Here is a 14894-nt window from a genome sequence, read left to right as displayed (position 1 = left end):
TGCATGCAGGGTTCTAACACTAGACAGTGAGTTGTCTGCAAGACCCTAGGTCCTGACTCCTTGTCGCAAAGCACCATGAGTATTCATCTCAAAACATGCCCAAAAGCTCCCTTCTCTCAGACTGCATGTGGGTAGTGTGTGACCCTTCTTGGAGGACTATGTCCCTTTGCCCAAAGCCTGGGTAATTTATAGCCATGCTGTCTTTGGAGAGTGTGAGAATGCATGATGGGGCTGTCACAGTTCAGTGAATTCCCCCTCTTTAGACTAGCAAAGGCACCCACTCTCAGGCTTCTGGCTCTCTTGGCCATCACTGACACAGTGGAGACCTATGTCTCACTCACTTCTGACTGGGATACTTCCAAGGCGCACAGTTGTTTCCAGCTTTCACTGTGTTATTCCCAGCAGAGACAGGCTACCCAAGCACACCTGCTTGCTTTTGCTTCTGAGATGGTTAACAGTGTGACTGCTCAGAGCTGTAGATACAACCTTTTTGATTCAAGGCAAGCCCATTTTATTCTCAAGGTAAAAGCACTACAGAGAAAACATTAAAAACAATAAAAGATCATATGCTCGTGCTTACAAGCTTACCAGAGATCACCCCAGCTCTAGCTTGGGCTCTGGCAGGTAGTTAGTCCTTCAAAGCCCACCAAACAACTGGGTGCTTGTTCTGAGTTGAGGCTGGTATGAACTTCCTGGTCACAAGTTCATAACAGCCTCTGCTCAGAGCAAGCACTCCATCTTATGGGGCCTTAGTAGGCTCAGTCCTTCCAACCCTATCCTAAGGATTGGGGCCCTCCATGGACCAGGGATCCCTGTCCATTTGCTGAATCAGGAAGAAGGCCCTAAGCCAGTTTAAAACCAGGCTATTTGTCCAAAATTCTTTTCTTTGTCTGAGGATCCATGGAGAATCCATTCTGAACTGGTCTGTGTACCTCTCCAAGGGGAGGGTGGGAAGTGGCTTCAAAGGCATTACATTAGCATCCCCTTCCTACTAGAGAAGGTACATACAATGCCACAATAACACATACACAATTGCATTTTCGGTACAATGGACTCCAAAGGTATTAAACCTGATTCAGTAAGATTGAACTTTATTCGATAAAGTTCATTCAGGATATTGTGGGAAACTGTCAGTCTGTCCTGGGGCATCCTGATGTAATAATCATATTGACATGTCCTTAAAATGCATGCCGCCTTACTGACCTGACCTGAAGAAGAGTTCTGTGTAAGCTCTCACCAACAGAAGTTGACATAATACCTCACCCACCTTGTCTACCTTCTTCTTAAGATGGTTTTCTTTGGCATGTGCAGGATGTTGTCTTATTTTTATACAGATTCATTGGTTTTGATCTCTTTCAAACAGGAACTTTGATATCAAATACTTCCATATTCTTATATAAAGTACCAGATAAAAACAGAAATTCTAGACCAAAGGAAATGGCCATGTTTTTAGTTCATAGGTTTATGCCTGTCTGCCCTGGAATCTCTATCTTTTAATGTCTCTCTTTTGTCTGGATGGTTATTGTCTGAATTTTTAAGAGAAACCCTAATAATTACAAATACAACATGAAAAAACATGAGTAAAGCTACATCAATTACACTCTGGATTGTAGCAATTACTTTTTTTGACTTTATTTGTGTTTCGGTTTTGTGCAGGCTTGTTTTTAAATATGATCAATGGTTTATATCAGTGGTATTTTAAATTTAAAATCTCATTACAATGAATAATTTGATGGATAACTGTGCAATAATAGTTTCATTCAGTCTCTGTGCAATGAAAGAAAGTGTTGTATTTGCAAACAAGAAGGCAAGGTGTAGATATGCCTACATCTGTGTGTACAAAAGAGAGCTTGTTTTCTATATAATGCATGATTTTAATAACAAACCAAGCAACCCAGAAAACATAAATACAGAAATAACCTGTTAATCCACAGTTAGTCTATGGCGTTTCTGTGCCTGTGGATTTCTGTCCCACCATTGAACAGGAATGTTTTAGCTACATTTGGTTTGTTTGTTTTGTTTTTCTTCAGTATTGCAATAACTTCCCCTTCTTCCTTAGGGAGTGAGCATAGTTGAGCGCCAGTATTCTCAAGATCGTACCCCATCCTGGACTGGAATAGGATTTGTAAGAGTCCCTGAAGGGGCATATCTAGAATTCTATATCGACAATATTCCATATTCTATGGAGTATGATGTTGTGATTCGCTATGAGCCACAGGTAATTGGCCACTCTTTACATACATGTTTATCAACATTGTTACCTCTTGAGAGGGCGATGACGGGTTGTAAATATATTTAACAAGGCCTGAGTTTTCCTTGTGGAATGCTAGGAGCTGACTGGTACAATGATAGTCTTTTTTACCTAAAAATAACTTAGAAATGCAAAAGACTTACACTGACCACTACTGTTATTTGAATCACAAACATTATTTATTATCTTATTATAATTGTGCTGTTGAGGTGCATGATGCTTACTGGACAATTAAATTTTTTTTGACAAACCCCTTATGGGACAACTGAGGATATATAAATTAGGCATAACACAGCAAGGACGACTAATAAAGGGTGTGGAAACGATTGCTGTGTGACATTAGGAGACCAATTACACATCTCCCACAAGCAATCCATATGCCAAAATAGATTTACATAAAATATTAATGGAATAATTGTGAACCTAGGAATAAATGTGAACCATTCCAAGGAAATCTTGATCTGTTTGTGGATAGTTCACGAACAGGACAAACCCATCAAATAAATTGTTCTGTAACCAGAGCTGTGTGAACTCTATGTAATGGAATGGAATGCCATGAATTGTGATTGTTACATGTGCGTCTTGTTAGTTCTCATTCTCATGCAGTTTTGATACCAGAAGTTTAATCACTTATCCATTGGTTAATGATGACCAATTTTTCCAGTTACCAGATCATTGGGAAAAAGCTGTTATTACTGTTTCACGCCCAGGCAAGATTCCTACAAGTAGCCGATGTGGTAATACCGTTCCTGACGATGATAATCAGACTGTGTCATTATCACCTGGCTCAAGGTCTGTATAACTGTTGTATCATTCATTTTAGGATTGATAGTCTTTTTTAGGATTTGGTTGCACAAGCTTCCAAACATTCTTTTCAAAACTTACCATTCATTCTTAGTAAAAATCAAACAAGAAGAGGCAGAATATTATCCCGAATGTTCCATAGAGCCATCTTAAAAGATTTATTGCATTCAACATTTTAAATGAAAACCAAACATTCTGTTTCCAATCCAGATATGTCGTCCTTCCACGCCCTGTATGTTTTGAAAAGGGACTGAATTACACTGTTCGCCTGGAGCTATCGCAGTACTCCTCCTTCGATACTGAGGTGGAAAACCCATACACACTCATTGACTCTGTAAGTGCAAGTTACTTTATGGATGATTTTTAAAGAAAAATTAAACTTAAAATACTAAGTGTTGTATTTTCCGTTTGGCCACTGCTACGTAAATCCCACTGAAGTCAGTGGGAGTTTTGTTCACTTATCCATTGGCTAAATTTGGCTGTACATTTACAACAGTTTCAAGCACTGTACACATCTTCAGATTTAAAGTATGTGCCCTGTTTGGTTTCTTTTCTGATATTCATTCTTTGCTGTATATTACAGGATCACTAACATGTTAAGTGCTGAGCTGCTAAAGTTTGTATCTTTGGAAAGGCTTATTTATACAAGTGAGGCAGGCACATCATGAATATCAAACCTGATCTTCCATATTTTCCATAAAATATTGGTTTTGTGGATGCTAGAAATTTTTCTATGAAAATTAAGATCTTGTTGTTTTTGTTTTACTTTAAAAAGCCAGCATACTAGGAAACAAAGTAATATTTAGTTTAGACAAAAATGGACTGCAGCATTATAAATGGTAACGTTTTGTCATTTTATAATTGTTTCATAGCTCGTTCTTATGCCTTACTGCAAATCGCTGGACATATTCACGGTTGGGGGCTCAGGCGAAGATGTGGTCACTAATAGTGCTTGGGAAACATTTCAAAGATACCGATGTTTGGAAAACAGCAGGAGTGTTGTGAAAACTCCTATGACTGACGTCTGCAAGAATATTATTTTTAGCATCTCTGCACTGTTACATGAGACAGCATTATGTATGTACAACTTAATTGACTTGCAGAATAAATCACAATTTTCCAGTTATTAATGTTGTTGCCAAGATGTGGGTGGGAGGTGTGAGTGAATGTGTGGAGAGATGCTGCTCAAACCTGTTTTATGAGCTGTAGTGCTCTCTTTTTCAAATTCTGTCCTCTTTTCACTATTCAGCTTGCCAGTGCAACCCTCAAGGCTCATTAAGTTCAGTGTGTGACTCTAATGGAGGACAGTGCCAGTGTCGTCCTAATGTTGTTGGAAGAAGATGTGACAGATGTGCTCCTGGCACCTTTGGGTTTGGACCTAATGGATGCAAATGTATGTTTAATCCATAATCTCTGCATATTCATTCTAGTTAGGCAATGGCAAATCGAATAATGGGGAATATTGGTATCTAACACTTTTTAACAAGATATTCTTTAAGGTACTGTTGTTCTCTGGATCTAAGTATAACCTAGGAAATCCAGTTTAAAGTCTCCACTCTGTTGAATCTTTAATTCTAATACAGTGGTAGGGTCTGGTTTTTCAGCCTTTACTGGGGCAAAACTCTCATTAGCTTTTGCTGGAGTCCTACTGGGTAATGACTGCAGAGCCAGGTCCAGAGGCTGCAGCTGCATAAATGGAAGAAGAGAAGGTTTTCCAACTATCATTTCTTTTTAACTGCATTTTTTATTTTATTTTATTTTATTTAGCTTGTGAATGTCACTTACAAGGTTCTGTCAGTTCCTTCTGTCATCCTGAGACTGGCCAGTGCTACTGTTTCCATGGAGTGTATGGCCGTCAATGTGATCGGTGCTTACCTGGATACTGGGGATTTCCAAGCTGTCAGCCTTGCCAGTGTAATGGCCACACGGATGACTGTGACCCATACACTGGGGAATGTTTGAATTGCCGCGATTCCACCACAGGACACAACTGTGAAAGGTATGGTCTCTTCTTATAGCTGATATACTGGTACATTATTATATGTTGTAAGCACTATCCACTGAACTGCCCCAGGCAAAGCTAACGCCCAGTCCTAAAGTCATTACTCAAGTAAGTCCTATTGAAGTCGGTGAAATTAGCATGATCAAGCACAAAATCCTGATTCTGCACTGAGGTGCCCCACCGTTATTACTGGACAGAGAACCTGTCTCTCCTGTTTATAAAGGAGAAGTGGCCCCTATGTAAATATCACATGTCCATCTTACTTGGATTTCAGCACAGAGAAATAGGAATGAATAGAAATGTCTTGGTCTGCCAAACTGGACCACCTGGGTTCAGGACAAGTCTAAAGGCTTGGGTGGGGGGGCTGTCTTGAAAGTGACAGTGTCCATTTATAGGAAGAGGGCCAGCTCTCACTGCGAAAATTCCTCTTATAGTGTCCACTTTGTAGCGGCAGCTGTGCAGTGGAGAGCAAGGCAGAAATGTTAAGGAGATGAACAAACTCAGGACACCTAAGTTATCACTTAATTTTAATGAGGGCAAAATGGCAAGACCCATTTTCTTCCGTCCCCAGCAAAAGAGCAATGAATATATGTTAAAAAATGCCACTGTTGGTGAGAATATGTACAGCTGAAAGAGCTACAGAGATGAAAAGTCTGTGCAGAATTATCACAACTAGGGGCCAAACCTTGGGCTCTGGTGCAGAATTGGGCAGAGCTGCATGGACTCTGGCCGGTTTGCAGCCATGGAGACCAAAGCAGATTCTGAAGGGAAGAGGCAAAGCCCATTCTCTGTAAGCAGATGATGGGCACCTCTGTGGCCTCCTATCTTTGCTCCATGCCCAGGGCCACCCATTTGAGCAAAGGAGTGTGTGTTGAGGAGGTATGAAACTGATTTCTCCATATAAATGTGCCTAAACACCTACCAGAGGAGGTTTTAAAGTGTGATGATCAGAGGCAAGACATAGCATTTGAGATGGCATGGTTTGGTTTGGCATGGCATATTAACTGTAATGCTAGTATGAGCCAAAGAAAACATCTTTACAGTAGCGTTACTCATACTGTGAATAACAGTTGGAGACCTGTAAAAGATGTGTCTGTCTCCCTCATCCCTCCAGTCATTGAAAACCATTCTAGTGTGATTTCACATCAGAAGAAATAGTCTGTACAGTATCTGCTTGCGGTCTCACAAGCCTTTATTTAATACAGGTGCCTTGGGGGATATTATGGAGACCCTGTCCTGGGATCAGGAGATCATTGTCGGCCTTGTCCTTGCCCAGATGGCCCAGAAAGTGGGCGTCAGTTTGCCAGCAGCTGTTATCAAGATCCTATTACTCTGCAAATTGTGTGTGTCTGTGACGTGGGATACATAGGTAAATACCATGTGCTTTAAAGTGCATCTACTGAGTTTTAATCTGGCTACAGAGAGGGACTATGTAGAGCAGGGGTGGGCAAACTTTTTGGCCCGAGGGCCACATCTGGGTATGGAAATTGTATGGTGGGCCATGAATGCTCACGAAATTGGTGGTTGGGGTGCGGGAGGGCTCCAACTGGGGGTGTGGGCTCTGGGGTGGGGCTAGGGATGAGGGGTTGGGGGTGTGGGAGGGTGCTCTGGGTTGGGACTGAAGGGTTCGGAGGGTGGGAGGGGGATCAGGGCTGGGGCAGGGTTTTGAGGCACATGAGGGAGTCAGGGTGGCAGGCTCCGGGTGGCACTTACCTCAAGCAGCTCCCAGAAACAGCAGTATGTCCCCCCCCCTATTCATAAATGATCTGGAGAAAGGGGTAAACAGTGAGGTGGCAAAGTTTGCAGAGAATACTAAACTGCTCAAGATAGTTAAGACCAAAGCAGATTGTGAAGAACTTCAAAAAGATCTCACAAAACTAAGTGATCGGGCAACAAAATGGCAAATGAAATTTAATGTAGATAAATGTAAAGTAATGCACATTGGAAAAAATAACCCCAACTATACATACAATATGATGGGGGCTAATTTAGCTACAACGAACCAGGAAAAAGATCTTGGAGTCATCGTGGATAGTTCTCTGAAGATGTCCATGCAGTGTGCAGAGGCGGTCAAAAAAGCAAACAGGATGTTAGGAATCATTAAAAAGGGGATAGAGAATAAGACTGAGAATATATTATTGCCCTTATATAAATCCATGGTATGCCCACATCTCGAATACTGTGTACAGATGTGGTCTCCTCACCTCAAAAAAGATATTCTAGCACTAGAAAAGGTTCAGAAAAGGGCAACTAAAATGATTAGGGGTTTGGAGAGGGTCCCATACGAGGAAAGATTAAAGAGGCTAGGACTCTTCAGCTTGGAAAAGAGGAGACTAAGGGGGGACATGATAGAGGTATATAAAATCATGAGTGATGTTGAGAAAGTGGATAAGGAAAAGTTATTTACTTATTCCCATAATACAAGAACTAGGGGTCACCAAATGAAATTAATAAGCAGCAGGTTTAAAACAAATAAAAGGAAGTTCTTCTTCACGCAGCGCACAGTCAACTTGTGGAACTCCTTACCTGAGGTTGTTGTGAAGTCTAGGACTATAACCAATGTTTAAAAGAGAACTGGATAAATTCATGGTGGCTAAGTCCATAAATGGCTATTAGCCAGGATGGGTAAAGAATGGTGTCCCTAGCCTCTGTTCAGCAGAGGATGGAGATGGATGGCAGGAGAGAGATCACTTGATCATTGCCTGTTAGATTCACTCTCTCTGGGGCACCTGGCATTGGCCACTGTCGGTAGACAGCTGGACCTTTGGTCTGACCCGGTACGGCCATTCTTATGTTCTCCGGCTCCTACATGGAGGCGCAGCCAGGCGGCTCTGTGCGCTGCCCTGTCCGCAGATGCCGCCCCTGCAGCTCCCATTGGCTGCGGTTCCTGTCCAATGGGAGCTGCGGGGGGCGGCGCTTATGGTGGGGGCAGCGTGCGGAGCCCCCTGGCTGCCCCTACTTGTAGGAGCCAGAGCGGGGATGTGTCGCTGCTTCCAGGAGCCATGTACCCCGACACCGCTCCCCAGCTGAAGCACCAGAGCAGGGCAAGTCCCAGATCCCACTTCCTGGCGGGAGCTCAAGGGCCATAGATTGCCCACTTCTAACACAGAGGGAAGTAGAAAGCACCAGCATAAGCACTGGCAGAAGTTACTGTAGTACCAATATTTGTAAATGTTGTAGTTTTTATTTACAAATTAAGGGCCAGTCTCTGGCAAGCAATGCATATAAGCATTCACTGGAAAATCAGTGGGAGAGTGAGAGAAGTTACCCACCCCTATTATTCCTATATCTGCCAAATCTCTCCACCTAGTGTTTGTTGTTCAGCTTAATTTAAATTGTAAGCACCTTAAGAGCAATTCTTTGATTTTTATGCATCTATGAAGCGCCATGTACCCCTGTAGCGATATATAAATAATGAAGTTATCAGAACCACTCCCAGCCAGCAGGCAAATACTGCAGGTAGGAGTGGCACTTTGAAAAAGCTGGGAAAGAACGTCTTGCATAGCAAAAATTTCTGTATCTCTCTATAAATTTTAATGAATGTTTATGATGCTAGAAGTTATTTGAGTCCCTAGCTCAAGCAAAGCATCCCTGTTGAGGTCAGTATTGAAGTCAATGCATAGGCTTAAAGCTAATTCTATGTTTAAGTGCTGTCCTGATCCTGAATAGGGATGCCCATTAACACATGTTGCAAGTTCTTCCCTGAATCTGGGCCTTGAATTCTGAAATCCATGAAAAGGAGCTGTATCCTACCCTTCTATAAGTTGGCTCAATTCCATTGAAATCAATGGATCTACGCAACTTAGACTTGCTGAGGATCCAGACAAGTTTTGTATTTTTTCTCTGAATATATTCAACTCAATTTCCTTTCAACTATTCACCTTCAATCTCTTGTCATACTGTCCTGCTGTTTATTGACTTGTTTGTTAACAAGCTATAATAATTCCTTGGATTGTTTGTTTAAACAGGAAGCAGATGTGATGAGTGTGCTTCTGGTTTCTTTGGAGACCCTGAAGAGATAGGTGGAGTCTGCCAGCCATGCCAGTGTAACAACAACATTGACGTGACTGACCCAGGGGCCTGTGACAAGCAGTCTGGAAAGTGCCTGAAGTGCTTGTATCAGACAGAGGGTGAAAATTGCCAGCTGTGTAAATATGGGTACTATGGACATGCATTGCAACAGGATTGTAGAAGTAAGTGTGTGTGGGGTGGGGAGGGGGGTCTTCCCATTCCTCACTTCTATAGCACTGGCCAGAATTCATTTACCTGCACTAAACTCTAGAATATCATTAAGCGTAATAAACTGTGAAGCTGTTGATTTTGCAGGTGGCCTCAGGACATGAATGGAGAATGGCAGATGAGATAACCTAAAGTATTTTAAAATTACCAGGAACCATTTCTGATTAAACTGATGGTAGAAACCTAATTACCTCTGGCTAAACATTGGGTTTGAAGCTTTTCTTGTGTTCAGTGTGATTCTTCAGGGGGCAGGAGTCCTTTAGTGTAACAGGGAGAGACGAGATACCTAGCATTTAAGTGCCCAAACAACTGAAAGGATGGGCTCTTGTGGGATAAGGATTTCTTGCCTTCTTGTTAGCATTCATTGTTTCCCTCTTATCAAGAGATGGAGCATGGCCATTTCCTGCTGCTTCTTAAGCCCTGAAGACATGGCTTTTGTTTACACAAACATTCCTGGGATGTTAAAGAACAGCAGGAGTGGGTTCCTGAAAGCTCAGAAGGAAGGGCTGCCTCAGGGAATGATAAGTGTTAAGTATGGTTATAGTCACATAATGGTATGGTGTGTTCTGTGTTTTTAAAAAAGGGAATCTCTGACTCCAGAATTCTACTCTGTTTATCCAGAAAGTTAGTCAGAAAAAAGTGGTGTTTTTTGTTTTTGTTTTTTTACTATTTCTATTAGCAGAGCAAACATCTCCTGGAGGGAGGGAGCAGAGTTCTATTGTGGGTCACATACCATCCCCCGAATTTTTAGAGATCTGTGTTGCAAAGTCTCTGTTTCTGGTTGTTATGTGGGAACCAGAAAGAATCCAGCCTGACTTGCAGATCCCAGGGTATGTTTGCAGGGTTGGCACTTGGAAACTAATAATCTCTTTCACTTTGTAAAGAGAGCACATTTATATGGAAGACAATTAACCTGGAACCCCATGGTGTTCCCCTTCTTATAAAATTCACTTTTCAGAGTATAACTGTGCTTTAAAGGCTCCCTGTATCCGCTTATTATATGTAGTCCTAGTCGTGCAAGATGGTAGGAATCCTCAAATCACTTACTGTGCACATTACAGGAGCACTTCACAAGATTAAGCCTTAGTTACATGATTGCTCAAATTAACTTGGAAACCGATGTAGCAACACTCTGAGATCTGTCTGCATCTTTGCAAAGTTATTAACTTGCGGCATAAGTTCTGAAAAATTAATAGAGGCATTTGAATGAGAAGGCAGCTTACCATACTGGGTATTTATACTGCACTCGTCACCATGGCAGATGTACCCGGACAGACTTTAAAAGATGCTTCATTAGGTTTTTCCTCCCAAACCAACTGTTTTCTAAGGCTATGTCTACACTACACAGCTTTTAGAGACAGGGCTGTGTCGCTGCAGCCGTGCCGCTAAATTTGTGCAGTGTACCTGCTGTTTGTCAGCTCTCCTGCTGACAAAGAACTTCTACCCCCAGCGAGCGGCGTTTGTGCTCTTCTGCTGACAACGCACTGTTCACACTGGTACTTGTTGCAGCAAAACTTTTGTCTTTCGGAGTAGCGGGGGGGTTTTGTCATTCATTTGCCAGTGTAGACATAGCCTAAGTAACTTACAATGTCAGGACATGCCAGTAGGGATGTCTGTGTAACTTTCCCCATTTGAATAGGAACACATCTCCCTGGAAACCATCTCCTCTTTTGGTAACACATCAGTAATCAACATTTAGGTTTGGACTCAATTTAATGTGGTGTTGTGCTAGCATAGCAGAGTTAGTCAGGCTACCTGCTCTTCCATTACAGAGTGCGTCTGTAATTACTTGGGAACGGTGCGAGAGCACTGCAATAGCTCAGAAGACTGTCAGTGTGAGAAAACAACCGGTCAGTGCCAATGCCTTCCCAATGTGACCGGGCAGAACTGCGATCGCTGTGCACCAAACACTTGGAGACTGGCCAGTGGAACTGGATGTGAACTGTGCGAGTGTGATGATGCTCGTTCCTTCGGGCCATCGTGTAATGAGGTAAGAAACGCATAGGGCCTCATTAGTCTTATCCAGCAAAATACTCCTCTGCATAGTTATTGGCTGTATTCATAGGAAAGCTGTACAATGGCTCAGTAGATCAGATTGCAAATGTTGCCTTCCAGAAGAGAAGGTAATGTTCTCAGTAGGCTGTATAACTTCTAGGGCTGTGGGAAAGTCATGACAAAAATGGCAATTCAGGGACAAACACCAGAGGAATTTTTAAAACGGCACAGGCATTGTCTCTTTGTCCCAAATAATATTTCTTTCCCCAGTGCACACATGGCAAGAAAGGCTGGGTTGTCAGAAGTGCTGAGCACCCCAACTGTTATTTTTAAAGTCATGGGGCACTGTAGGGCCCCAGCAATCTTGAAAATTTGGCCCTAGTAATTCAGTTCTAAAGATCATGCTCTGCTAGATAGTCCACACTGGGGTGAGCTTTTTAGGATTGGGTCCAGAGAGATAGGAAGCATCTCAATTTCCCTTAATTGTTTGTTTTTATCGTTCAGCTTCAGTCTGTGTCCAGCTGTGTTGCATTCTGTTAGTGAACTCAGCTGCTGAGTCTTTGTCAATATATGAAGAGACCAAAATAACACTACCTGAGCATGCTGGGAATAGCTGCTGGGAATAGCTCCAAGAGCTTTGGTGGTGATGTTCCCTTCCATACAGGAAAACCAATTCACTTTTTGTTCTACTCCGATTTTTAACAGTTCACTGGGCAGTGTCAGTGCATGCCTGGGTTTGGAGGCCGCACCTGCAGGGAGTGCCAGGAGTTTTTCTGGGGTGACCCCAATGTGGCATGCCAAGGTGAGTCTAATTTCCCTGCCCTCTATTCCCTTGCTGTGTTCCGAATTGCCTGTGTACACTTTCAGTGATTGGAACCCTTAAAACGTCTGTTCACCTTCCTTTAAAGGGTTAAAGGGGTCCTCCTGACCAGTTTGTGTAAAAGTTGTTTATGTTGACCTGAATGTTGCAAGCTCTGTTCTGGTTCTCCAGAGCGATGTTGACCACTTTGATTAAGTTAGTTCACATTGAAGGAAACAAAAGTGCATTCATTTCAGCAACTCCATATGTTCATATATACTATGGTGGTGGGCATGCTTTTTGCACACAGAAAAAAGAGATCAGCAGGGGAAAATATGTCCAGTAGTTAAGGGATTATAAACAAGAGTAAGGTTTTTTGTTTATAGTCTCTGGCAGCACCTTTCTTAATGTTGTGATGTTTGCATCATAATGGTATAAAGAAAGATGTCCATGTTTGGTTACTCTGGCATGCTGTTTTAGTAAGGATGGGCAGACCCAATGCAATTCTAGCTGGAGCCTGGTGTACAAGGTAGATTTGTGTAGGGAATAAGTAATAAAAGGATAGATAATAGGACAGAAAATATCATGTTGCCTCTGTATAAATCCATGGTACACCCACATCTTGAATACTGTGTGCAGATGTGATCGCCCCAGCTCAAAAAAGATATATTGGAATTGGAAAAGGTTCAGAAAAGTGCAACAAAAATTATTAGGGATATGGAACGGCTTCCTTATGAGGAGAGATGAATAAGACTGGGACTTTTCAGCTTCGAAAAGAGACGGCTAATGGGAGATATGATTGAGGTCTATAAAATGGTGACTGGTGTAGAGAAAGTAGATTAGGAAGTATTGTTTACTACTTCTCATAACACAAGAACTAGGGGTCACCAAATGAAATTAATAGGCAGCAGGTTTAAAACAAATAAAAGGAAGTATTTCTTCACACAATGCACAGCCAACCTGTGGAACTCCTTGCCAGAGGATGTTGTGAAGACCAAGACCATAACAGGGTTCAAAACAGAACTAGATAAGGTCATGTAGGGTAGGTCCATCAATGACTATTAGCCAGGATGGGCAGGGATGGTATCCCTAGTCTCTGTTTGCCAGAAGCTGGGAATGGGTGGCAAAGAATGGATCATTTGATGATTACCTGTTCTGTTCATTCCCTCTGGGGCATCTGGAACTGGCCGTTGTCGGAAGACAGGATACTGAGCTAGATGGACCAGTAGGGCCATTCTTATGTTGTTAAGAATTGGTCTTTATTTAGAAATAAACCTATTTAATTAGGATTAAACTATTGCTTAACCTTTATACTATAGCAATTTGTCCAAATTGTCAAGCAACTACTGTGACAAGAGGACATCTTAAAGTAGCAGGATTTATGGGCTTGTAAGTCGATGTGGAAATGTATTTCCCTTGTCTTTTTAAAATTTTTACTTTTGATTCTATTTAACCAACAGATGAGGCCTTGTCTATATTACCAAGTTTTGTTGCCAAAAACTGCCTTTTGGCGACAAAACAGAAAGAGTGTGCACACTACAGTGGGACTTTTTCACGAAAAACACCCAGTTTTGGCAACAAAAACTTTCACCCCTACAAGAGACTTTTGTCTTTTCCCCTCCCTTTTATTGTCGACAAAGAGCCAGTGTAGACATGCGCCCCTACCTTTTCAAGGCTCCAGGAAGTATCTGTGTGCTGCTCTGTTTGGGGAACAAACAAAGAGCAAATCACTGGAATGCTCCTGTTCTGCCCAGCACTAGGAACACAGTGGCAGACAGACTGCTGCTGCAGGGGGAGGGGGACAGACTGCTGTGCTGCTTTGCCATTCCTCAGCACGGATTGCTCACAGAACTACTCATGATGCTGCCTCTTGGAGCTGAGGGGGTTGTGCAAGAACTCAGAGAGAATCCCAAGATGCGCAGCAATCAGCTCTTCTTTCCCACAACACTGCACTGTGGGATACATACCCATGCGATGATGGTGTCCCCAATGTGGACATGATCTATTGACAGAGGGAGCAAGTGTGAACACCCTTTGGTGATTTTTGTTGTGTTGACTTTTGGGTGTTAACACAAGTTTTGTCAACAAAACTTGGTAGTGTAGACAAGCCCTTAGTGTATTGGAGTTTTCTGTCTCTATACATCCTCTTATGTTACTTAGGCCATGTCTACACTAACAAGCTTGCAGTAGCTGTAAGATGGCTTGTGTAGCCATGTTATGCCAACGGGAGAGCTCTCCCGTCAATGTAAAACTAGCTCAATGAGCAGCGGTAGCGCTGTTAGTGGGAGAGCATCTTTCCCTGACATAGCATTGTGCACACGAGTGCGTATGCCAGCAAACTTATGTCGCTCGGGGACTGGGGGGGGTTACACCCCTGAGCAACAAAAGTTTTGCCAACATAAGTGCTAATCTAGACGTGGCCTTAGACTATGTTTGAAGGAATTTTACCCAATATGTAAGGTATTTAATCTTTTAGCAAAGGATTATTCTCTTTGTTTCAGGCTGCATAAAGGCACAATGCACTCAGTCAGACAGTATGCTGACTATACGTCTGTTAGTCTATAAGGTACCACAGGACTCTGTCACTTTTTACAGATCCAGACTAACACAGCTACTCCTCTGATACTTAGTCAGACAGTATACTACTACCAGCAAAATACCAGAACCAGATTAAGTGGATTGTTTAAAAACTGAGTTGTGTCTCACTCCGTTAATTTAATAGGGGAAAGAAACTTCAGACATTGTCCAGACCAGAACAAACTTGTGTCTGTGATCTGTTTAAATGGGAGACTTGGCCAGAAGGG

At 42.3% G+C, this 14894-nt stretch overlaps 1 protein-coding gene across 1 annotated transcript in view; it reads left to right on the top strand.

The window, feature by feature from the left end:
- Positions 1–14894, top strand: part of LAMB1 (laminin subunit beta 1) — a 74834-nt gene that overhangs the window by 23967 nt on the left and 35973 nt on the right. Inside the window, exons 14-23 of the mRNA XM_045030348.1 lie at positions 2060–2218; positions 2916–3043; positions 3266–3389; positions 3928–4132; positions 4305–4448; positions 4823–5054; positions 6263–6426; positions 9026–9250; positions 11069–11286; positions 11997–12093. Coding sequence (XP_044886283.1) covers positions 2060–2218; positions 2916–3043; positions 3266–3389; positions 3928–4132; positions 4305–4448; positions 4823–5054; positions 6263–6426; positions 9026–9250; positions 11069–11286; positions 11997–12093 — 1696 coding nt within the window. The remainder of the gene's footprint in view (positions 1–2059; positions 2219–2915; positions 3044–3265; positions 3390–3927; positions 4133–4304; positions 4449–4822; positions 5055–6262; positions 6427–9025; positions 9251–11068; positions 11287–11996; positions 12094–14894) is intronic.

The sequence above is a fragment of the Mauremys mutica genome, chromosome 1, assembly GCF_020497125.1.
Source record: "Mauremys mutica isolate MM-2020 ecotype Southern chromosome 1, ASM2049712v1, whole genome shotgun sequence".
Classification (NCBI taxonomy): Eukaryota; Metazoa; Chordata; order Testudines; family Geoemydidae; genus Mauremys; species Mauremys mutica.
The sequence above is the reverse complement of the archived record's forward strand: the minus strand, read 5'-3'. Positions and strand labels throughout refer to the sequence as shown.